The 25,107-nt window shown below is 40.0% G+C and overlaps 1 protein-coding gene across 2 annotated transcripts in view; it reads left to right on the top strand.

Annotated features, from left to right (window-relative positions):
• CADPS2 (calcium dependent secretion activator 2) overlaps nucleotides 1-25,107 on the top strand; it is a 357,625-nt gene that overhangs the window by 193,914 nt on the left and 138,604 nt on the right. For both annotated transcript variants that reach the window (XM_044422997.1, XM_044422995.1), the window contains exons 10-13: nucleotides 2,411-2,519; nucleotides 3,440-3,640; nucleotides 7,455-7,591; nucleotides 11,680-11,867. In XM_044422997.1, the coding sequence (XP_044278932.1) occupies nucleotides 2,411-2,519; nucleotides 3,440-3,640; nucleotides 7,455-7,591; nucleotides 11,680-11,867 (635 nt within the window). The remainder of the gene's footprint in view (nucleotides 1-2,410; nucleotides 2,520-3,439; nucleotides 3,641-7,454; nucleotides 7,592-11,679; nucleotides 11,868-25,107) is intronic.

Below are 25,107 nucleotides of genomic sequence, written 5' to 3'. Positions count from 1 at the left end.
ACTAGCACTTTTAGTCATTGAATACTTGAAGTCTCTCCTTGTCTGTGAATATTCACTTCATTATCTCAGTTCTGTGAATTATCTGGCAGTGTCTGGCAGAAACAGATCAACAGAACTATCTGAAGGTCTACAGTACTTACGTATGCCTAGTTTAGCTATTACAGTGTAAGTGATTCTTCCATGAATACTCCGAGATGGTCCCCATCTCATATTGGCATGTGTTTTGAGTGTGAGCATCCTTCTGCTTACCAGTTAGTAAGATTCTTTGTTCTTTAACATCCTTGTCAGTGTATGTGTCATCTGATTTAGAGCAGCCATGGGCACCTTTTGGGGGTACAAGCACCATCTGCAACTTTTGGACCTGACTGCAGGCTGCATGCCAACTCCTGCTTTTGTACTGTTGAGCTTAGTAGTGGCGGCAGCAAAACATCACAATCTGCCCTTGACTTTTAGTAACCACTACAGAGAGCTGGAGCAGCCAGATTTAGCTTGGAAACACAGTGAATGTGTCTGTTCTAGCTTCCTGTAGTAGTTTTCTGCCAAAATTCAGCAGCATGGGCTATTATGGGCTGCGGATTGCACATTGGCTATCCCTGATTTAGAATGATACTCAGACATGCCCACCTCCAGCAGCCCATATTGAGCTGTTTTGAACTGACAGAAAGTAATCTTCCCTCTCCTGCACACTGTGCCACCTCTCATACACCATCAGTTTTTTGCTTTTCTCTTTCAATTGCTTTCCCTTTGCTTTCTAATTCTGGAAATGCCTCAGGGAAAGGAATGGCCAGGCCAGATGAAATGTATGCCTTTCTTTCCATTACATACAAACACTCCACTCTTCTTGCCAGCTTTCCCCACCTGCAGTCTCAAGTTTACAGTCCATTCTGCCACCTCCTTCTGCTATATGAATTAGACCATGTGTAGAATGATGTGAAGAAACAATATAGACAAATGGATGTTTTGCTGTTCCTTTCCTTTCACATCTCTTGCCCTGACGATAACGGCAGGAGTTGCACTGAATCAGAACCATGTTTTTATTTTAACTTTAACAGCAGCAGTTATTAAGCAGTTGATGAATTGTGGGCTGCATAGTGAATGATACTATCAAAGAAATTAAGAAAAACAACTTGTGATCCGGCAGCACCAAATTGTTGAGCTAGCCCAGTAAACTACTTGGCTATTTATGATGGTTGCTTCCTATTTTACATCTTAGACCTTACTACAAATATCACATGCTTAATATCAGATGAGTTTACACTGCTGTTTCTCTCATTAAATGCACACAAAGGGAAGGGTCAATCATTTCCTGGTTGAGTTTGCTGATTTCGGGGGAACTGCTTATTGTCAGCTGACTGGAAATGCCTATATCTTGCCCTCAGGTATTTGTACTACAGAACAAAATGAGATGTCAGAACAGACCTTGTTTAGAGGTGACCATCCATCAAAATTCAAACTCAGCCATACCTTGCCAATTGTAAACCATCAGCACTCAGCTGTGGAAATCCTTTTTTCTCTTGAAGACTATCTTCCCTCAAGGATTGGCTGTTGGGAATCACGTATCAGTGGTGGACAAGCCAAACTCAAAACAGCTATAACTGCCCCCTCTCTCTGCATCTCCTACCCCATTTTCACCATCTCTCTCCCACTTCCTCCTTGATTTGTCACACCCAGTATTTTAGGACAGATTGATCTTGCCAATGCTCTGAGCATAATAATTAACAGAGGCCTTCTCCCCCCCCCCCAACCCCCCCAACACCCTTAGTTGCCCCATCCATTTTGGCTTTCTTTCCATTTTCCCCTCATGCCCTTTTTCTCTCATTCTTGGTTATATCCCCACCCACCTTTAATTAGTGCAAAAACTGCACCAACTAAAAAAATAACAAGGAAGTTTTCAGCTGTGGCAGGATCATGGCTCAGAGATAAGGAACATGTTTGATAAAGTAGTTTGACCTTTTCTTACTGACTCTATTTTCAGTGAGGAACACCCATTCCTCACCCATGCATTCTAATTATAATAGACAATTTTTCTAAAAATAAAAACTTTCAGCCTCCCATACCACTAATAGACAAATGAGAGATACCATCTCCAACTTTCACAGTAGCTGCATAATCACTGAAGGATTATACAAGGAGGTTTTTTTATGTTATCTCTGTGCTTAAATATCAGTGTTTTTGCCAGACAGATGAAAAACAGTTTTACTTTGTGTGGCTGAATGAAGTTTAGATCTTTATTCATAATTGTTAGGACATCTTCCTTTTCAGCTATATGGAAGTAATTTGTTAGTGCAACATTAGTAGCTAGGTTGTTGTCCACATCCCGGTGAATTGTGTGCTGTATATTGCCAGTCATCCAAGTGTTAAATATGATGGCATGAAATACAGCTGATCTTGAACTTTTTCTTAACCTCAGGTAAGCCAATACACATTTGCTATGTGCAGCTACAGAGAGAAGAAATCTGAGCCTCAAGAATTAATGCAGCTTGAAGGTTATACAGTGGACTATACAGTACCTCATCCAGGTATTTTGATGTGTCATGCTCACTCACTAATTACTAAGCTTTCTTGCAAAAGTTTCCATGTAGTCAGGCAAACAACAGTGTACATCTGTTCACTGGTTGTCAAGTAAAACTAGTTGAATTTGCCAGTGTTGCACCAAAGTTTAGGGAGGTGATTGTACCTCTCTTTGCAAAGTTCCCTAAGCAGTCAAATATTTTTGTAGCATTCTGTGATTTGGTTTATCTTACTGTTCCATTCTTGATCCTACTGGAATCCTACTGTTTTTATTTGGCCTGGTTTTAGCAGATCTGAACCATAAATTGCATAGGTAAAACAGTTGATATCATTAACTGATGCGGGAAAATTACCTGTTTTTAATTTTCTCCCCATTAGCATTACCTGTGAACTTTGGCATAGGATGGGTTATAAATGTTTAAAATAATACATACATACATACATACAATGGAAAGCAGGTAGAGTTGTGTAGCTGCTGTTTTAATAATAGACGTAACAGAGTGCTTTCATTTGGCTTCAGCACTTTGTTTTTGCAAGGACTAGCTCAACTCAGTAGGCAGCAGAGGCAGCTGCCAGGGACAGCAGGATTACAGGGAGTCCAGGTAAAGTGGAGAAATGCCTCAAGGGGGAAACAATTCCCCAGCCCACATGCAAGTGTCAGACTGTTGGTTTGAGTGTTTGTTTGCTTGTACGTTCAAAGGAGACCACAATTCATCCCCTGCTTCATACCTTGTGGTCATGATGGTTTTAGTTGCCCTGCCCCCTTCCCTTTATTCCATTTAGTTTGTTGAATGAAATTGGGGGGACCTTGAAAGAAGGGGGGGAAATGGCCTTCCTTGCATTAAAAAAAAATGTGTCAGGAAGGATCGTTAATTTCACCTCGATCAACCAAATTGCTTGACTAGCTCCTGATTACCTAATTTTGCAGGCCTCCAGGGTGGTCATATGTTCTTCAATGCTGTAAAAGAAGGAGACACTGTGATATTTGCCAGTGATGATGAGCAAGATAGAATCCTGTGGGTTCAAGCAATGTACAGAGCAACAGGTCAGTCTTATAAGCCTGTTCCCGCAAGTCAAGCACAGAAGAGCAATTCAAAAGGAAGCAATATCCACACAGATGTATCTCACAGTAAGTTTACTTTGTTCTTAACTTAGAGAATTTCATTATCACAATTAATCAATATTGACATTGAGTTTTCCTGACAGTTTATGCTGTTAATAGTCACGAAATGCCTGACTTGCAGCTCATTACTGCTGTTGTGTTACTTTTAAAAATGTGCAGTTGATGTTGTCGAAGTTCAGATACATATTCCCATGGAAACTATTTCTTAAAGGATTATTTTTCTTTCAGCAGTTCCATTAGAATTATAGTAGTTAATTTGGACCTGAGAATCTTTATTGCTCAGCAGCTATGTAATGTTTACCCAGAAGCTTTAAGGGAGTGATTGGAGCTGCCAGCCAGAACTGTACCAAGTTGAGGAGAGAGCAAGGTGCTAAGGTTATATAGTTTCTGGCTGGGTAACTCTACAGCCAGGTCAATGGGTGCAGGTTGTCCAAGATTCAAGTTGTCCAGGTCTCTCCTAAGGTGAGTTTGAATCCTCTGGCAACTCAAACTTAGCTAGTAGCTGCATCTGCAGCCTAGAGACAATCCTTCTGCCAGGGAGAAATCCCAGCAAAGCACATACTTCCATTCCAACCATGCCAACTATCTAACTCCATAGCACAGAAAGCAGAAGGAAAGGTCCACATAGGCTTTGCAGTGATTCTGTACAGTGTTCAGAACATCACACTAGAAAGACACCACATTTTTATGGGTGTTCCTCCAAGGTGAACTCCACAGAGCAACTGTCTCTTCCTGGGAAACACAAACAAATAATAATTTTGAATGAAAACAAGGATATGCTGTGTGAGTAAAACCCAGCAGTCCTGACCGCACGACCACTGGAACAGTTAGAAGGGATGCTTCTGATGGGACCATTGTCCTCTCCCAGAGACCCATTTCATGGCACCTCCATTTCCCCTTCCAGTTCTGGATGTATCCAGCCATACAAACCAGAACTAAAGGGCTGGGCGTGGAGCCATAGTTAAAATACCATAGCTTTAACATAATTTGATTCCTGCTGTGGTCTCCTGGAAGAAAGGCCTGGGAAGAGACACAAATACTTAAATGTGCATTATGATAGCATATCAGTGAGTGGTGCAAGGATCAATCAAATCTGGCAGTTATCCCAGGATTCATGCCATTTTATACATCTCCCTTCTTCCCATCCAGATGTGACTCCCATGTGCATTTGGTTGTTTGCCAGTAACTGCTGGCATTTTCCAGCAGGCTTCATCAAATCTCCTGTCCATCTGCTTCATGCAACCACTTTATGGCTTAGCATACCAGTAATAATGGACAGGGAAGTGGGAGTCAAGATAAGTCCACCAGCCTTGCTTGTGTTCCTGTGTCAAGGCTGTGGCCAAGATGCAGACTGTCAGACCTTGCTCAAATCCTGTTATCTGATCCATCATGAAATTAGCTGAAGGAAATACCAAGCAGATTTTTATTAGCTATCATAAAGAGAGAGATGACAGTTTTGGCTTTTATGGAACAGCACCCACTGTAAACCCCAAGCATGAGTTCAGTTCTTTCTCCTTTCCTTGGGTATTACAATTTTTTTTGTGTATTTACTTATTTACTGCTGTATTTATCTAGCCAGTCCACAAGGCTTCTACCCATAGGCCAGTGCACCAGTGTAGAATTGGTTTTTTGTTGATGTAACTCCATTCCGTGTGCAGGGCTCCACACCAACAAGTACTGAAGACTTCAGTGGTATAATGTTATAAAATAAATATATTAATTTTCAAAGAGATAATAAACATAGGTAATCTAATGTACATTTTTTCTATTTTTTCTATTATTTTTAAGAGGGAAATGTAATGGAAAATAAAGGCTACAAATTCTTTTGATTAGTCTTGTTTGAATTGTATTCATGAGAGAGCAAAAGAACAAAAAAACACAGCCGTTTTATTTTCTGTACCATCCGATAATAGAAGATATTCATGCAACAAACAATAACTGAGAAATTGTAGTACTCATTTTTGGTATTGTTTGAGTACGGAAATGTTTAAGAGACAGGAAATTAATATTAACCCAATCAAAATGTTACTGGAAATAAAATTCTATGCAGTTTAAAGCTAATTCTCATTTGTTTCTGTTATTTAACAACTAGCGTGGTTTGGGCTGTGAGGATCATGTATAAATATATGTTTTACTTTTGGAATAGTAGTGTCCCTTTGGGCACAAACTTGCTATCAAGTATATGTGCATTTGTGATAGGGCTTCAATTAGATTTAACTGTGCATAGGATTGCAGCCTAAAGGGTGTTTAATCATACGTGGTCTTGCTTCCTAAACTCTAGAAAAATATACAGCTGTTTCTGCAGATGATAATCTCATACCTTAAACCATCAATGTCCTGTCACACTGTTTAGTTGCTATATCTACCTTGGTGTAATCTGTCACATAGATGTGACTCTTGCTTTGACAATGCAGAGCCAAGTGATATGAATTAGTTTGTGCATCTTTTCAAGATGTGATGCTGTAGATCCTTCAGCTTGAATTAAATAATTCTTCCATCTGCAGATACAGCTGAAAGTTGGACTTGACATGGATCAATATGATCTGGGGCTAAATTTCTAAATGTGACTGATTATGTTAGCATCATACCCACAGATCAATATGGAGTTTTATTATGAACCTAACTCTATAATTGGGTTTAATCAATAAACTTTTGTCTCCTTTTCTATAGAAATTTTAGACTTGTACTATGCACTTTTTTTCAAAAGTACATTTAGGATGCATCTTTTCTCATAATGAACATAAAAAGACCTATATGTGAAATTAAAGGAACAAAGAGAAGCAAAGACCTTATTGTAAGGGTTAAGTCAATTTTTGAATTGATAGCAAACTATTCACCCCCAATGCTGTGTATGGAATCCAAGTGAACTAATGTGCTAATGGATAACTAGTCCTTTTGGCCACTGTAAGGCTTTTTCTGTCCATATTTGGTAGACAACTTACATTGAGGATTTTGACAAAACATACCATTAACGAAAGCAATCACTAAAGCTTGTCTTTTGATAAACCCGCGGGGTTCATAGGCGTTGAAAGATGCAATCTCTGAACAACAATAAATTCAGATCTTTGAAGTAGCATTTAAGATGGTATGTTACATATAATTTACACAAAAAATATTGCTTCCACTTTCATTACTCTATTCTGAAAGGTTGAAGAAGTTTTTTGCCATTACTACATTATGTTTGTTTCATTAAAAGCTGCAAATAAAAAGAAAAAGACTGGAAATGACCCTGCATAAGCTTGTGTGTTCATTTCTGCTCCAGTTTGCCATTTGGGAAATGGCCTTCTAGCCATGTTTGTTTGCTATTTTGGCCTGTGATGTACGTCTTCTTAATGCCCATAAGCACAGGCCGACTCAAACGTTTGTGTGTGCTTTATAAACAGATAAAATGTTCAGTGTTCAGTGCCTTGCACTTAGCATCTTATGAAAACCCCAGAAAGAAAGTGTGTTTTGCCAACATGTTTTACAACTTAGTTTTCTAGAGGCACAGCAGAAATCTACACTGTTGGAATATATGTTGCATTGGTTTTGCAAAGCAGTAGAATGGATTGTTTGTTCTTTTTCATTTTGATACTGTGGGGTAACATTTGCTGTTGGTTTGACGAGCATATGAAAAATGTGTGTATGGGAGCCGGAGGTATTCTTCTGCTATTTATCCAGTTATAGTTAAGCCCCTGTTCCTTGCTTAAATTTTATTGTGATAAGTGTTTATCAGTGAAAGGGTGGCTGAGGAATGGAAGGGATTTCCTGAAGAAGGCTATTCTCCCATTAATTTCTTAAAGCAGGGTCATCTACATGCTTTCTCATTCCCTACAATCAGATGCAGATCTTGCTCAGAAACATGGCATGGATGAGTTTATTTCTGCTAATCCTTGCAAGTTTGACCATGCTGCACTCTTTAGAATACTTCAGAGGCAGACCTTGGATCACCGATTGAATGATTCCTATTCTTGTTTGGTGAGTAAAAAGGCTGAAATAAAAGAAGCAGGGAAGAGAAAAAGTGAGAAATAGTTGTTGCAAAGTGGTCTTTTCTTCCAGACTCATTTAATAACTGTGCGTGAGATTGGGATAAAGGATTTCAATCGATTGGCTTCAAATTTGAAAATTATACACTTGAAGGCTACTGCTGTGCCACTCAATAGAGAAGAGAATAGACTCAAACTGACTCTGAACCATGGTTTATCAGCCCCTCTAGGGAGGGCTGAATAAAAACAGAAGGCTTTAATAAATATGGAACCCTCTGTGGTAGGATTTGCTAACACCTGTACAGGCATTTTAAGGTTCAATCCAGTTTGCCAGATGTCAAGCATTATGTCGACTATCTTGTACTTCTCTTTTATGGATTGGGGAGGGGGAAGAACCCACAAAAATAGAATCAAAACCACAGGGGGAGAAAGGCAAATAGAGGTATTGTGCTTGTATTCAGCTGAGTCAAGGTTAGCTTTGTAGGCTTAAATCCTGGATAAATTACTCACCGCTTTAGAGTAGTCTGTATTCTCCCTCTCTTTTTCAGTTTTCAAAAGCAAGTGCAGAGTATTTGAGGAGCAGGGATTTCCATCATGAGGATGCATAATCGAGAAAAATTAAATGAGAAAAATGAAACAAAACGATGTTCCATGCTTACAACTTACACATTGACCGATCTTTGGTTGGCTGCCTAGTTTGCTTTGCTTCTAATCATACTACAATTCTTCAACCAGCCAATAAAACAAACTGCAAGATTACAAAATCTTTATTTAAAACTTTTTTTAAAAAATCATAAACTAAGAAGCATACAAGAAAAATGTTCTCACATTTTGGAGGTTAGGAGTATCTTGCAACATGTTTACACATTATCTAATGCAATGTGAAGGCCAGTTCATTGACTAAAGTGCATATTCTCTGCTTTAGGCATCTTTTATTCACATATATTTTACACTGGCACCTTTGATTTACAAAATACTACTAATGAAGGGCCATTCACACATTATGCAGAAGTGAAGCCAGGTTTACCGCTGAGTGTATGCTTGAAAGGGACCTGCAGCCAGTCCTAGCTTCCTGAGGCATATTCCTGTGTTACATGAATATTGTTAGAGAAAAAGTTGTAGCATTTGCATGAGACATTTTAAAACCAACTTGGGTGGAAAATATAGGGCACAATCCTTCCCAGCATGGCCTCATTGCTTTCATTCCAAAGAATTCCTATTGGGCTTAGAAGAGCCCTGATAATGTTCCCATTTTTTGCTCTATACAAACATGAAGCATGATGGGGTGCTATGGAGGCTCTTCTGCTCCAGCTGGTGAGTATAGATGCCTGTACATCATTCTTTGATAGCTGGGACTTGAGAGATACCTATATGTGCTGCTGAAACATACAATATTTGAAAGCTGCTTTATACCAAGTTAGGCCATTGGTCCATCAAGCCCATTGGGAGTTGACATTGATGCGATTCACACTGAATAACAAACCAGTTGTCACTGGGTTGTCACCGAACCCTGATTTGCTAACCACAAGCAAGCCACAGGTTTCAACTCAGTAATAAAACATGGGTTCTCATTGTTCTCTTTGCAGAAACTTCAATGATTTGTTAGTACAGCTGGGTTCATACAACACAAGCCATGATTCAGTAACAGCCCATGGTTCAAGAACAATCCACATTCAACCCATAATGTGGCTCGTTGTATTGTGTGAACCTGGGCCCTGGTTGGCAAATACTCTCCAAGGTTTCAGATAAATGCCATGAATGGAAGCTTCCTTAATTGTCCTGCCTGAAAAAATGTCAGGAATCAAACCTGGCACCATCTGGATGTGAAACATGCACTTCACCACTGAGCTATGGCCTTCTCCTTATCATCGGCATTTAGAAGGAGGTTGTAGGGGAGTCACTCTAATCCTCACAATATTGCTGCAAGGGTAGATTTCTGCTATTGGAAGTTAGCTGCTCTCAAAGCTCTTACACAGATGTTATCTAAATAATCGTATACATTCTTCAGTCAGAAGAATGTGGAGGGATTTCATTTTACCTTACATGATGTGAACAGAACACTTTCCATCTGCATATGCTGAAAGTATGTTCTAAAAGTATCCTTTTTGTACTTATGTAAATTAAGTAGATACATGTACCATTTCTCCATAAAACAAAACCAACCTAATATGCAATAATTAGATTTAAATATAACTTATGATTAAAACTATTAGCAATACTGAAAATCCTTTTATTAAACTCTCTAGTAGACAGTGGGGAGCTTCTAAGCAATTATAAAATTAAACAGTTATTACCATGACATTACCACACTAAAAACTCATTGCTTTGGATTGTGCTATCAGGACTAAATGTGTATGAAAGAAAAACATCTGGAGAATCTTGTGAGGGGAAAAATAGCAATATGTCCTTGGGCTGTTTTTTACTCTTATGCTTACAGCCACATTTCCACTGCTTAGAATAAGTAAAATATTAATACAGCTATTAATTTTAGACTGCCAGGCCCCACTTGTATTACTCGCATAACTAGTGTATATATGTGTCTAGCACACACAGCCTTTGAAATCATTATGAAGAGGAGAGCTCCATAATCAGAGACCCATTATTTTTCAGCACTGTCAAATTAACTAGGCTACTGAGAATTGCCCGTTAACACTACTTTAAAATATTATTTACTGAAACCCAGGGGGAATTATTCTTCATAGTTTAAAGTCATCATTTCAGGGTCAAGAGAGGAACTTTAATTATAGATGCTTCCTTTACTAAAATATTTTCAGAGGAATAGCCGTATTGGTCTGATGCAACAAAACTAGTAAAAAAAAGTCTCATGGCTTCTCAAAGATATGGGGGGAAGTGGCATAATCTTTCATGGACTAGAGCTCCAAATTCATCTGATGTCTTTAGTCTGCAAGAGCTATGCCATAGTAAGTGTGTTGAACTTTAAGATGCAACAAGACTCACGGCTATTCTTCCAGACTAAGTTGACTTTTGAAAGCTCCTTCTTCCCCAGAACTGTTTTATTTGATCTGAGATGCCTTTAAACTCTCTAGCCCAAACTCTGTCACTTTTGGTATCCATCTTGGTCTATATTGTATTGCCTGATATCTTGCTGATCCTTAGTTCTTCAGAAGGAATGTCAGCTAGCCGCTCTCTGCTGTTTCCCTTCCTGCCTTCTTGTATTCATTGCCTGTGAGAATCCTCAGGTCCTGTATCCCAAGAGCTCTTCACTTTTCCCATGCTTCATGGACACCCAGCATGGTGCTTCCTTCATTTTCCTTGCCTTCCCATAGGATTACTGCTTCCTTTTTGTCTACTGTTTCTAGCAGAAGCACATGCTCCAGGAGTCCTGAGTGCTTCCCTCTCCAGAAGGACATGCTTCTGACTTCCATAGTTCAAACAAATAATAGATTCCAGACCACCCAACTATTCTGCTAATTCCTGTTGAAGTAGGTCTGGTCCTAGACTATCGCAGGATATGTAGCATAGGTAGTTGGGGCATGCTGGAAGTTGTAGCCCCTTCTTTCCTGTTTAAGTTTGCATAGAGTTGCATCTTAAGTGAGTTTAACTTAAGTAAGTCTAACTTAAGTGAGGTAGACTCTTCTCACATACCATTCAGTCTCTCTTGTACCCCATGTATCTCTCTTATCTTCCCACCCATAACACCTTCCCTAAACCGTTCAACTCTTGCTTTACAGTTTTTCCACACAGAAGAATACTCTGTGTGAGAACATTATCCTCCCTTCCCTGGGAAGAATAGCTTATAGTTCCTTTAGTTGAGATAATGTAGATTTTTTTTCATACATTTGTATTTTGGATACACATACTATGGAATATTTTATACCTGAGCTCCTGCAACAGCAACAACAAAAATTCACAACATTTTCCATTTTCAAGCTAACAATTATCACAGCCTAACCATTTTTCATTCATTAACACTCTTGGAATTACACCTATTAAAAATAGCTGGAAAGGTTTGTATACTGCAATGCAAAATTGAATTTTCTAAGCTTGTTCTTATATGAAAAAAGAAGAAAAGAACAGTCCAGATTCATTAAACACTTTTCCCTTCCCCATCTCTTACAGGGCTGGTTTAGCCCAGGCCAAGTCTTCGTGTTAGATGAATATTGTGCTCGTTACGGTGTGAGAGGCTGTCATCGGCATCTCTGCTATTTGAATGAATTGATGGAACACTCAGAGAATGGCGCTGTCATTGACCCAACCTTGCTCCATTACAGCTTTGCCTTTTGTGCTTCTCATGTTCATGGCAACAGGTATTTTAATATGCAGACATGCAGTAGAAAGTCATTAGTCTATGTGGGAAGGGGAAATGAACAGTATATTTACTTATAGCTTCTTCCACTCTCTATATGGTGAAGAGACGAATGAGCATCAAGGAGGTTCAGTTCATATCAAACAACTATATTGGTTCTGGAGTACAATCAAACATGTTTATACAAAAGAGGGATTCACTCTAAAATTGGCTAGAGTTCTGATGACCATTTGAGGACCATGTCTCACTTTATCCGGCAGGCATGTTTGCTGCATGTCTCCCTGTGAACACCATAGGAATTGAAAGGGGGAATAGTACCTGTAAACACATATGAGAGTGCAGTCTAGGAACAATTTGCCCATAGTGGTGGATAGATAATAACCCACAGTGGGAGAGACCAATGCTATAGACATATGGGGTTCTTTGGCCTCATTGGTGACCTTTGGGTACTGGTTTGCAGTGCTTATGACTAAACTCATGACTACGACCTCTGTTCAATCCTAAGAGCGATCAGCATATCAGGAAAAATTGTGCAGATCCATTACAGATTCTAATGAATTGCTCTAAATATATGTTTTGATTCATCTTCTCTAAATCCAGACCAAAATCTGCCTTGAGTTCAGTTTGGAAGCTGTGCTAATTATATTTTGGTTGCTTTATAAAGTATAATTTGAAACTGAAATGTGTGTGCACTATTTCAATATTCTGAAATTAAAAGATATCCCTGACCAAAGCTTCAGTTTTGGGAGATGTGGGATGCTTTTTGACAACTGAAATGTCTTTATTGCCCTCTCCATACTACTGTACACTGCTTTCTTGCCCTCTAGGACTTGCCCTTCCCTTCCAAACAGAATTATAATTTTGTCACAGTCGTAATAAATTGCAATGAATGGATACTTCACTTCCAACAGATGTTGCTTTTCTGATAATAAATCCCAATTTCTGAATTGGGATGGGTGACTTGAGAATGTGATTCTATGATTATTGTTGTAAACTGCCCAGAAAGCTTTGGCTATGGGCAGTATAAAAATGTAGTAGTAATAGTAATATCATTGGGATATATCTAGTAAAGGCTGGAATTTTTGGGGATATAAAGCAAACAAATCCTGTCTATATGCTTCAAGAAGTTGGTGTACCTTCATCCCATGGGGCAGATGCCTTTGAGTAACTTTGTTTTAATCCCTTCAGTGTGTGCTTCATTATTCATGTCTGATAGGAACAGTATGTGTATGTGTTTCAAGAATATCAAATTTCAGTAATATCAAATGTATGTGTATGTGGTTAAGGAATATCAGATTTTGGTTTAATATAGTGTTGAGTGTTAAGAGCAACCAACACTTCCAGTATCTTCAGCTACCCTTTTCTACCATCAGCACCCCTTGTGGAGTTCTGGAAGCACTTGCTATTAATCAACTGTTCTTAACAGCACTCCTGCACACATTTCACCTACCTCTTCTTTCCTTCTCTGGAGGCTAAGAAGTTCTGCTCAGTCACATCTAAAGTAAATTTCTGAAGGAAGAGGGATATCTTTCCCATCTTCTTTAAAAGTAGAATTATTTGTTCATTTATTTATTTATTTATTAGGATATTTTTATTCCATCCAATACGGTTCACCTCTAGATGGCTTACAGTTTAATTAATTAATATTATATTAATAAATATAATTGTTGAGATGTGCCCATTTGCTTTCCGATCTCATTGTGGGAGTGGGAGTTGTTGTATGCACAGAGTTTTCATTGAGAATATTGGTGTTTCTCAGGTAGGGGGAGCTGTGATTCTCAACCATGTGTAGATGAATGGGGGAATGGGGTGTTGTGGGGGGGTGCAGTTGTGTGTATGTACATGCATATGTGCGTATGTGTTTTTGGATGGGTGGGTATGTATGTATTTTTTGTGAGAGAGGATGTTACTTGTGAACAAACGGGTGTTTGTTATGCATGTGTTCTGTGTAAGGGTGGAACATGTGTAAGATGGGGAAGTGCTTCTGACTACTTGTTGCTTTGATCACAACACTTTGTGGGAGCTTCCACTGCTGGTGTGTGGCTTCTGTTTCTTTTGCCCTTCACTATATGGCCTCTCCTTTCATTTATACACCTTCTTTTCTCAGGCAGAAGCTCAGTTATAGTCTCATTAGTCTTCTGTCCTCCCAAACTCATCTTCATGCCTTCTGCCTAAGAAAGTCATGGGATACTAACCAAAACTAACATTCAGGATTGGATCTGAAGATCCCGTGAATTAATTAGGGTTGATTCATTGGAAGCAGTGCGATGGAGGCAATTTGCAGGCCTCTAGTCCCAGAGGTCATGTGAAGTGGCACCCCACTAAAGCTGGAGCCCCAAATCTTTAATGTGTAGGCAGTAATCTCTAAAAAGTCATCTTCCCTACCTCCCTGCTATCCTCATTGGTTTCACTAGATATCTTCAGCCCCGGATCTTTTGAACAGTGCCCCAGATAGTTACAATTGTCCCCAGTTGTTATCATCTGCCTTAATGCAAACCTGCTTTTTTCCTCTGAACTCAATAGCCTTATAGTTACTAAAAGATCTCACACCATCAGCAGATTTTTTAGAAAATGAAGCATGAAGGGATCAAATCTTTTAAACTAGAGAGAAGATAGTCACCTTTCCCTGCTCATTGTTTTTATTAAGTCTGAACGCCAAAATGAAGACAGCATTGCTGTCACCTGGCTTTCTCAGAACATCTCTGTTTTTGCAGAGCTACAGTATGTCCAGCCAATTGCTACTGCACTTCTGTCCTGGACTATTGTAGGCACTTAGGCCCCATCGAGAGGAAGAGGAGGCCCACTAGCTGCCCATATATCAGATGGAGTGCCAAAGGCCTTCCTTATCAGACCAGATCCAGGCCCTTTAACTTGGAAGGAAGAGTTTGAATGGACAGTAATGTCTGAATTTGGGGCGTGATAATATATAAGTGTACAGCTTGCTGCAATTTGAATGAGTGTGCCAGGAGCTTCTTGAACCTGCAGTTATCTTCCTGGAGTGCACCTGCTTTTTTCATGACCCGTGTAGCCAGATGCATATTCCCCCTCAGCATCAGGGGTTTGTAGTAAGCTAGAAAAGAGTAATAGACATGAGGGTGGCTAGGAGTTCCTCATTGTTTTATGAACAAAGATTCACAACTTTACTGTGGCATAATGAGGTTTCATGGGCAGGAGTTCATGGTATAGAAATTTATCTCAAAAGAAGCTGCTTTTCATGTAACTGCAGAAAAATGGCACATACTGAAATAAAGGCACATGGGCCTTGGTGATCTGTGTTACAGATGATCCTCCTAATTTAGCTTTCTTTCCATCTGCATGTGCATTCCCACCTGATGTTCCCTGCTTTGAATCCGTCTGTCTAAACCTTTTTTTTTTTTCTGAAAGCAAATGCCCTCCTCTTCCTTCTCCATATATCCCATTTTACAAATAGGGGTGACCTTAGGAGACAGCTTCCCTTTAAGGACACGCACACAAAGACAGAGAGAGACTTTACAGCCAGGGGCAGCTGCCTCAAACAGCTCCTTTGGAAACCCATGGAAAAAACGGCTAATATTCATCATTTAATTTATTAACGATTATAATTTCACTGCTAGGGAAAGGGAAAGATAGTTAGAGGATTTTCTTCTCAGGTACCAAAACAGTATGACTGGCTTTGAGCACTACTATGCACTTTCTTTAGGCTGGCATGAGAATAATTAAGAGAGACACTATTTGCTGCTCTGCCTTCAGCAGCAAAATGTTTGGAGTAAAAGCCCTGGAATGGTTATAGAGACATGGGCAGTAGGAAAAGGCAGCTGAGATGTGAGGTAGGAAAAAAACTGGAGGTATATTAAGCTATGTGGGTGGGGAAATATGTTCTGCATTACATCAGACTTGCTGTAAAATTACGAACATGTATACTTAGAAACAAGCCACAGTGAGTTCAATGGGATTTCCAAGGAAACATAGGATTAGAGTACTACTCCCTAATAAATGTGTTCAAGGATGCATCTTCCCTGCCCTGAAGATTGTTCCAGTACCTGGATATAAAGAGAAAGCTAGAGACTGATAACTTTGATAGCTTGAAAAACAACTAAGCAAAAAACAGTGGTTGTCATGCTGGTGTATGATTTTTTTCCACAAAACCGAATCCATCATTGGACAATATTAGGACATTTAGTTGACCCAAATAAAAATATGCAATTATGCATTTTCCTTGTATGATAATGAGTTTGCTAGAAATTTAATACTGTACCATTTGGTGTAAATTTTAGGATTTCCAGAAATAAAAACACAGAAACATCTGTTAAGAAGGATGTTCAAAGCCCCAGAAGGTACCAAAATACAGTATTTGAAATAAAACAAAGCACTGCCTTTTGTGGTGGTGCTCTCTGCCTCCTTGCCTGGTCCAGGAGCAGCAAAGCAACGTCTTCCTCTTGTGAAGTCCCTGCCTAGTTCTGGTGGTCTTGTCAGTGATGTACCAGAAGTACCTGATCTTTTTGGTACTTCATACAGTCTCTGATCAGGCCTATTCTACTTAAGGTGTCCCAGGTCAAAGATGGCCTATCAGTCATGGATTGTGATCCCTGACCACCTGTTTTGACATCCTAGACAGAAAACACACCAACAAACCAGGAGCTTTATAAAGCCTTGACAGGCCCATATACATGGCGGGTGGACAGAGTTTGTCATGGAGGGTCACACATGGTCTAAATCTTGATGTGTTCCAATGTCCTCAGACTCTGAAATGATAGGCAAGAAATCCTGCTCACCCATTTTACCTCTGCTATCCTGTCCCATGTCCCTGGAAGAATTGTTACATCCCTTCACACTCTCTGGCATAGTCTCTTTCAGCACCATTCCAATGAGCGCTCCTGGGACTTTTACCCAAGGACAATGATGTGTGTGTAAAGTGGGATTTTCAGGTTGAAGATTCTGTGTGAAATGCTATGATGTTAAAGCTAGAAGTATTTTTATAAATATTATGCACCTTCCCACTTAACCACTGGAGAGACATTGGCTCCTTGACAACATTAGTGATTCCAGAAATATAATTAGTTATACTAATCTAGTACTATTTCATGTTCTTAACGAAAGCCCAGGAATTCTGTGATGCCTGTGCCTTGTTTTCAGACAAATTTCTCTTTATCAGCAGTACCTTCCTAGAGTTTCCTGATCATACTTATAAATGAAGAATTTAAAGATGCTCTCTAACATTTACCAGGTGGTTTTGATTGCTCCCTTAGTTGCAAGGGTTTTTTTATTCTGATCTCTAAGAAAGCAAGGACAGGCCAATGTTTACATCTTAGGAATAAAAGTTTGGAGCAATGTATTAGTCAACATAAAAGGGAGATATATAGGAAAGGAGTCTGGTTTGTGGTGCTCAAAAAGACTGGCTTTGTTGTCAGGGTCTTATTTGTGATTGCCTCCTATAGTCCCTATTTAAATTGGTAGGGGCAATGGAGGACATCCTTGCAGAGCAGTTTCTCGGAAAAATCAAATGGATTTGCTTTCCACTTTTTCCCAATAATACTGTTTTACTCAGTGAATGGAGATGGGCTTTGCTTTTTTCTGTACAGTATCTCAAGGCTTTTGCTGACAACAATGGAACGTGGAAGCCTGACTCCATGTCGCTATCTCCCTCGCCTTATTTATTGTCTGGTTTTGAACCTGTCGGTACTAATGTTCCATGCAGTCCTACTGATAATTGCCCAAACTTATTTCAAGAATTCAAAAGAAAGGTAGAAATATTGCTTTTATTTATTAACTTAAGTGAAGGACAATGCAGCACGTGGAAATCTCCAAGAGCACATCCTCCTCCACAGTGAGCCCTCTGTATGTATTCCTCCTATTCAGACTGCTGTATTTGTGCAGCATTATGAGTGTTTCTGAAATAAAAGAATCACATAGTGTTGTAAAGAGAGGGTCTGGCTGGTACTAAGATACTGAAATAAGAGAAAAAGAAATAGAAAGAAAGGGATAGAGAAGAAAGGTAAGTCAAGGACACAAACAGAAGCGCTCACTCAGGATTGTGCACATGTGGATAATAACATCCACTCATTCATCTGCAGCATTACAGAGGGGGGAGAAAAGAATCTTGCAGACAATGCATGATAGGTCAAAGTTCTAGGCTGATATATGTGATTATACATCTTAGTTTTCTAAGTCAGACTGACAAGGAGAAAGACTGCAACATCAAGACAAAGAGTCTTTATGGCCCAGTGATGAAATGGTTTGGTTGTACTAGATGAGCAGTATATTCTGTTGTCAAGAGGGCTGCCATGGCCCTATTACCAGCCTGACAAAAACTATTTAAGGCATGCAACATTTCAAAAGCACGGAATAAGGTGGTGCATGTTATGTTTCTATCCCACAAAATTTGCGGGGTAATTTGTGTTTGCTTTTTAATATTAAAGAATAGGCTGTTGCCATCAATGGCATATATTCTGAATGTTAAACACGTAAATGGTGTAGTGGGGGGAAGGGTCAGAAAAAAGTACCATGGTGGATCAGTAAGCTGACCAGGTAAAGAGCTTCACAGAGTCCAAGCCGAGGGACAAGCATATTTTAGGTCAAGAAACAGAGAGTCAATCAGCCTGAGAACTTACTTGTAAGTGGTTCTGGGCTTCAGGGACTGATATAAATGAATCAGCCCGAGGAAGTTTCAAATGAAAAACCATCTCCCTGCAAGAAACAAGGAGCTAGGCAGCATCAAGGCAAAGCTTAATTGCTGAACTATCTGTTCAAGCAGTAAATTAAATAATTGGATAAGGAAGTATGAGATCAGAATGCAAGCCCAACTTCAATGAGTCATCTTGTCATCAGAAAGCATTGTACCTCAGCCTGAATTTGGGATCTCCTCCTCTCTTGGTTTTAAGGTGTGGTAAGCACAATTGTTTGGTAACCCAAAAAGAAGCAATACTCAAACAGAACTCATTCTGAAAGGCAAAAGAGTCTCTCACAAGGCAAACAGATACATAAAGAGTCCTGGGGGTGGTAGGAAGCATGAAATGTAAAGCTGAGACAAGTGGAATGTCGTTTTAAAAAGATCTAGAGAAGGAATAATAGGACTGGAAGCTAGCCCACTGCTGGACATGTATACAAAACACAAACAAACTAGCAGTCACTGCTGAAGAAGTTCTGTGGTTACCCAATTGCACCTTAGATTGCAAGAAGGCTCATGCAGATTCTCTGACATAATGTGGCATCTTCCAGTTTGCCATTCAAAAGGACCTACTGTCTGTCCCTTAAGTCCTCATTACCTAACAGCAGGGGTGATGAGCAGTTGCATAGCCTGCATTTCCTGTCATAAATAGCACCACAGCTATAACTGTGGCTGCTATATCTAGCAAGTCAGATGATGATGATGATGATGATGATGATGATGATGATGATGATGATGAAAGCTAGAAATCAGCATTTAATTAGTGATATGGAATTGACCAATAAATGTCATTGGGATGAATCTGAAAGATTTTATTGTTCTTAGCACTTCGACTAATAACAGAACTAGGAATCGAGAAGAATAAAGAATCTATAAGAAAAAATAAAATAGTGATTCCAGCAGTTTCTAGCCTTCAGTTGGCTCTCCTGTTGTGTTGTCTGAAACTGTTCACTCCCCAGGTCTAGCTGACAAAACAGTAATCTTGGGCCCAGGAGACCCAAGCATGGATCCATACCTACTTGGTGTTCATGGATATTTCAGTGCCACTCAATTTCTGTCAGTCTCCACTGAACATCTACGAAATTGGAATATGCTTATTTAATAATCACTATAAAGCAGCCAATCAGGGGTCGTATATGGAGACATGGCAGTGCTAATTAGCCATTCAGGTGTGTCTAATGACTGACAAAAAAAGGGGGTCTCTTGATTGGTGACAACTTAATACAAAATGTGTCCTTCCCACTCAGCCCAGCCCTTTCCCTTCTTTTATATTTCTTCTGCAAGTGTTTCCAAGACAGCTGGTGTTTAGTGATAGCAGAGCTATTGTTGCTTCTCATTTCTGTCCTTAGTCCTAGATTTGTACACTTCTAATACGTATGCAGTGGGATAATTATGTAAATGCAGTATAGTCTTGACAAACTCAACAATAGCAGCAGAAGTTGTGAAGGTACAAAATACAGAAAAGGAGCTATTGTTTTCTTCCTCATCATCTCATCTTGTATCTAGTTTTCATGCTGCGACTTCCCATTTTGTCCGTCTCTTTCTGAAATGATGTTGGTGGGAAATACATGAAGTGCAAAGTGACTTTTTCCCCCTGCTGAGAAGCAGGTTGAATTGACAAAGAACACCCCCCCCCCCTCCAAGGTTGGAGTCTCACTCCTCTTTGGAAAAAAGCTGATGTATTGAACATTCTTCAAATGGATAATAAAGGTGAAAGCCATCTCACAGGAATCAAATCAGCCTGTTACCACAAATGTTGTAATTTCATCCTTTATTGTTTTTAAAAGTATCCCTTCTGGGGAGAAAAGAACAGAATCTGTAGCTGTTGAACTATAAGATACTTGACTGTCTTGAAAAAGAAATGCCAGAGCATGGAGAAAAATTGCCTTTCTGGAGATGAATGTAGGTATCTTGTGAAGAAACTGAGCTATGGCAGAACATGGCTACAATGAGGGCATACTTTCCTGGCTGTTAACAGATCTGCAGTGGCAAGTTTTTATTTGTGGTATTGTAGCATTTGTCCTATGAAGCTAACCCTGAAGAAGTCTCATTTCCTAATTGTCCATGTAGGTGGTAATTCTAGAAGAAGATAGTGATATACCTTTTGCACATCCATTACCTGCAGGCCATGTATTTTGGCAGATCTGCCATGAGCTTGCTCTCTCTCTCCATTCCCCATCCCTTTCATCCTCACACTCTTTGCAATATTGAGTGTAAAACTGATATATGCGGTACAGTTCACAAAGCAAGTTCTTAGGCATTAAAAGGCATTATTCTGGGAATATTTGGTTTCAAATATCTCTCCAATAAGTGTGCAAGTTATTTAAGCTGAAAGCATGAAAGATGATTATATGGACATAATCCAATGCCAGGGCTGCCTGAGCAAGGCCAGCTATCTTAGACAACAGAAATGGAGGAGCAGGAGCAGACAGACTAGTTCATGCCATATAGTTTGTACCTTGCTTCCTAAGCAAATTAGGGAGTCAGCTGTCCTGCCACCAATCTTGAGGTAAGATTCAATTCATTAGCATTATTTCATATGTGGAACTGGGGGAGGTGCTTGTTCTTCAACCCAAGCAGCAAATATCTTGACCAGCCCTGCCTAATCTAGAATGCTATGAGAATGTAACATATGGGATTCAGGCTGGACATCAGGAAAAGCTTCCTCACTGTCAGAACAATACTACAGTGGAACCAGCTGCCTTGAATGGTGGTGGGCTCTCCCACACTAGAGACATTCAAAAAGAGGCTGGACAGCCATCTGAGTGGGATGGTGTGACTTGCTGTCCTGTAACAGTAGGGGATTCAACCCAGTGGCCTTCATGGCCCCTACCAGATCTATGATTCTATGGGGCATCTATAAAGAGCAACCCTACTGTCACAGTGGGCTCTCTGAGGGCTCTCAGTAGTTAAATTTTGACTTGGTTCAGATCCACCGGCGATGTAGTCAACCTGATCTAATTTGCCTCAAGTGCAGTAGTGCAAGGTGTCCCCAGCCCTTCTGGGCCTGTGAGCACATTTGGAATTTTGACTGTTGTAGGCACTGTCAGAAAATGGCTGCCATGGGTGCTCGCCTGACTGGTCATGAAACATGCATCTCCCAGAAGGTAAATTGACTAAAAGAAAAAGTAACTTGCCTAAGGACATGAGTGCAAGGCCGAGCTCCAAAGTGGAAAGCCACTCTTTTGAACCTGACTGAAGATGGTGCTGGAGGGCAGCCTTCCAATTTAAAAATAAGTATAGAAAATCTTAAGAAACCAAATTAAAAATGGAGAGGGACAATGAGCCTGGCAGATACAGCCTCTCATGTTACAGACAGGGTCCACATGCTGGTGACTTTTGCCAGGGTCAGCATCCTCTTTGTACTCTGTCTCACACTCAGGCTTGTAACCTTTCCCCATTCACATGTTTATGAAGCAGAGTGGCCTGCAGTCCAGGAGGAGAGGATTAACATTCTCCCACTGTCAAATGCACCCCACACACCTGTGCAAACACACATTCTGAACAACTCTTTGGCGAGCTGCAGAGAGTGCAGTTTTCACGCAGAGTGCAGCGTACAGGGATTACCCTCCCTGTATGTTACCTTCCTACAGCCTACCGAACAGTCTGGGACCATGTATTTAAGTTCTGGCTTAAAATCCCCAGGGCTGCTTGACAAACTTAACTTACAACTAAAAGTGAGCCTTGATTGCATAATTTTATTGCAAAGCTTCTGATTTAGTGGCCTCTTCTGCCCACTTCATTCAGTTAAAGCAGTCATTTTTAAATATAGTTAATGGCTTTGTCCTAATAATTTCATCCAGTTTTCTGGATATCTAAAAGAAGAGGAGGAGCTGCACAGAAGTATTTTGGGTTCCTTGCAAAGGGGAAATAAAGGCTGGCTATTTTTGCATACTGAAGATGAAACTCAAATACTTTGGCCACCTAATGAGAAGGAAGGACTCCCTGGAGAAGAGTCTAATGCTGGGAACAATAGATGGCAAAAGAAGAAGGGGACAGCAGAGGATGAGGTGGCTAGATGGAGTCACTGAGGTAGTTGGTGTGAGCTTAGGTGGACTTCGGGAGATGGTGGAGGACAGGAAGGCCTGGAGGAGTGCTGTCCATGTGGTCGCGATGGGTCGGACACGTCTTCGTGACTAACAACAACAACATATTTGCAATAGTAAACGCCTGTATTTCAGGTATTAAGGGCTTTTAAAGACTAAAATGCAATTCTACACTATTTACATGGACTTGCCATATTGAATGATATATGAATTATTCCCCTGCCTGTGTGTCATCAAGAGATTATTGAGAGATAAGATGGTAGGTGTCAAATTGGGCCCAACAACATTTTTTTTCAAAGATGTAGTTTCAATACACTCAGAACTTCCTTTCAAGCCACTGTGACCATTATTCCATGATGATATATAGTTTCTTGAGGTATTGGTACATAGTCCATTGCCTTAGAAGCCCCTTGAACTGAAGACAACCCAAACATGATCATATTTTGGAGCAGTTTTTATATTACTTTGTACTTGTTGGCCTTTTGTGGCAGGGAAGGGTAAGCTATTAAAGCTCTTGTACTCTGATTTATTATTCCTCATGATTTCAAAAAAGAGCTATCTGGGAAAATGCCTTTCTTCTTCTCAGCCCCTGAAAAAAGAATACCACTTTATAGAACTTTTTCTGGACGTTTCCCCCCACTGATTGATAGCAGTTACTCTTTATCCCTCCATGGCCTAGGATGCTGCGTGATCTTTGAGACTGTGGAAGAGGCAAAACTGTAGCCAGGTTGCCAACACGGTTGCTGCTGCTGCCGCTGCCATCATTTGCAATGGTAGCAAAATAAAATAACCGTTGTGGGAGAGGGGGTTGTTACAGATAACAGCAGGTCAAGTCCCCCAACCAACACCATGCGCATTTGTGCCATCTTAGATAAAATACATTGTAGGCCGGCCTAGAGACAGTTGGTCAGAATCTCTATACTAAACTGCAGATAGAAGGATTGTGTTGCTTTCCCAAGCCAGTAGCTTTTGAGCTAAAAAAAACACCTCAAGTTGTGAGCCTCAGTAACCAAACAAGTGCATTCTTCCTCTAAGATTGGAGACATTTATCTGCACCCACACCTTAATTTCTGGCATTTAGTGCTACCTGGTCTTCATTTGTACCAGGGAAGCAAGCTGAAGTGCAGTTTCCAGGAGAAAGGGAAAAGGGAGCACTCAAGGATTGTGTTCAGAGCTTGTCAGGGAGGTGGGTGTCAGTGATGAAACACCCCTTTTTCATGGGATGTTATGGTGTATCCATATTTGAATATCCCAAATCCTCAAATTGTTTTGAAGTCTTTCAATGCCTATCTTATTGGTTTTGGTTTTTTTAAGACAATTTAAATTAAAATACATTCATTTTAAAGTATGAGGAGCATTTCAACTTAATCGCAGACTCAGAAACTTAAGCTCTTGTTAGGGACAAGGACATAACAGACAGAGGTCCTGAAAAAGACAATGCAGTGAGAAGCTATTTTCTTTTTTTCCACATTTCTCAGCTGGAGGTGTTGGGGTCAGGCTGCGATCTCACCACGAAGCACTTTATCACGGAGAGGTGCTGTTCCTTAGGGACTATACCTGTTAAGGAGCATTAAAGACAACGCAGCAAGGGTCTTAAAACCTTGACTACTTGCCATCTCTCACTGGAAAAATAATGTTAAGCTTTATGCCCCCAAGTTTGGATGAGGAACAAAAAAATTATCTTTCACATTTTCAGCTGGTTCCATGAAAAGGATCGAAAGGTTGAATCATCTGGGTTTCCTTCTGTGTACATTTTCTGAATATTTCCCTGTGGTTCTCTCTGCATAGGATAGGGTGTAACCAATGAAAATGTATCAAACTATTCTAAAATAATCGGTGTTCTCAGTGGAGTTTTGTATGGCAACAAACAGAGGTAGTGAATTGACGCATCGTGAGGTCTTCTCTATGAATGTGGCAATTCTCTTAGTGCAGGTTGACAGATGGTGACATTCTCGAGGCTTTCCTTTCTCACTTGTCAGTATTAGGACTCCTGGTTCTTTCCTGTCACTCACGTGATATGCCCTACCAAAGTTTAATATGACAGAGTTATTTGCTTTATCACTGCAGAGTGCAATCTCTCCTGACAATCAAATCAGACAGAGAAATTTAACCGAATCTGAGCACGTTCCATCTGTCAGAACTCTGAGGTAAAGTGTCATGGCATATGCTGAAGCAGAGAAGAAAAGTTACTCATTCTTTCACATTACATTTATGAAAGAAAACGGTGAAGTATGTTACTGCTGTCTCAAAATTATTTTAAAAATGAAAGCACATTTGGCACACTCATCTGACAAGGTCAAACGTTCTTTGAGAGAAGAGGGGAAACAGCTGTGTGCTGATAGATGCAGCAAACCATGGCATGACCAAGTGATAGCCTGCATCTCACAGTGAATTCTTGATTGCTAAAATATGTGGATAACATTTCAGCTGCTTAAGCTTCCCTGACCTTTTTGATAGTACAAATAATGTTGTTACTAGTCTAAGCTGAAGCTGAAGCTATATGCCTCTCTTATCTCAGTGCTGTGTTGTACCTTGGCTGAATGGATGAACCT

The sequence above is a fragment of the Varanus komodoensis genome, unplaced genomic scaffold (genome assembly GCF_004798865.1).
Source record: "Varanus komodoensis strain SLA01 unplaced genomic scaffold, ASM479886v1 scaffold13_1, whole genome shotgun sequence".
In the NCBI taxonomy this organism is placed as follows: Eukaryota; Metazoa; Chordata; class Lepidosauria; order Squamata; family Varanidae; genus Varanus; species Varanus komodoensis.
The sequence above is the reverse complement of the archived record's forward strand: the minus strand, read 5'-3'. Positions and strand labels throughout refer to the sequence as shown.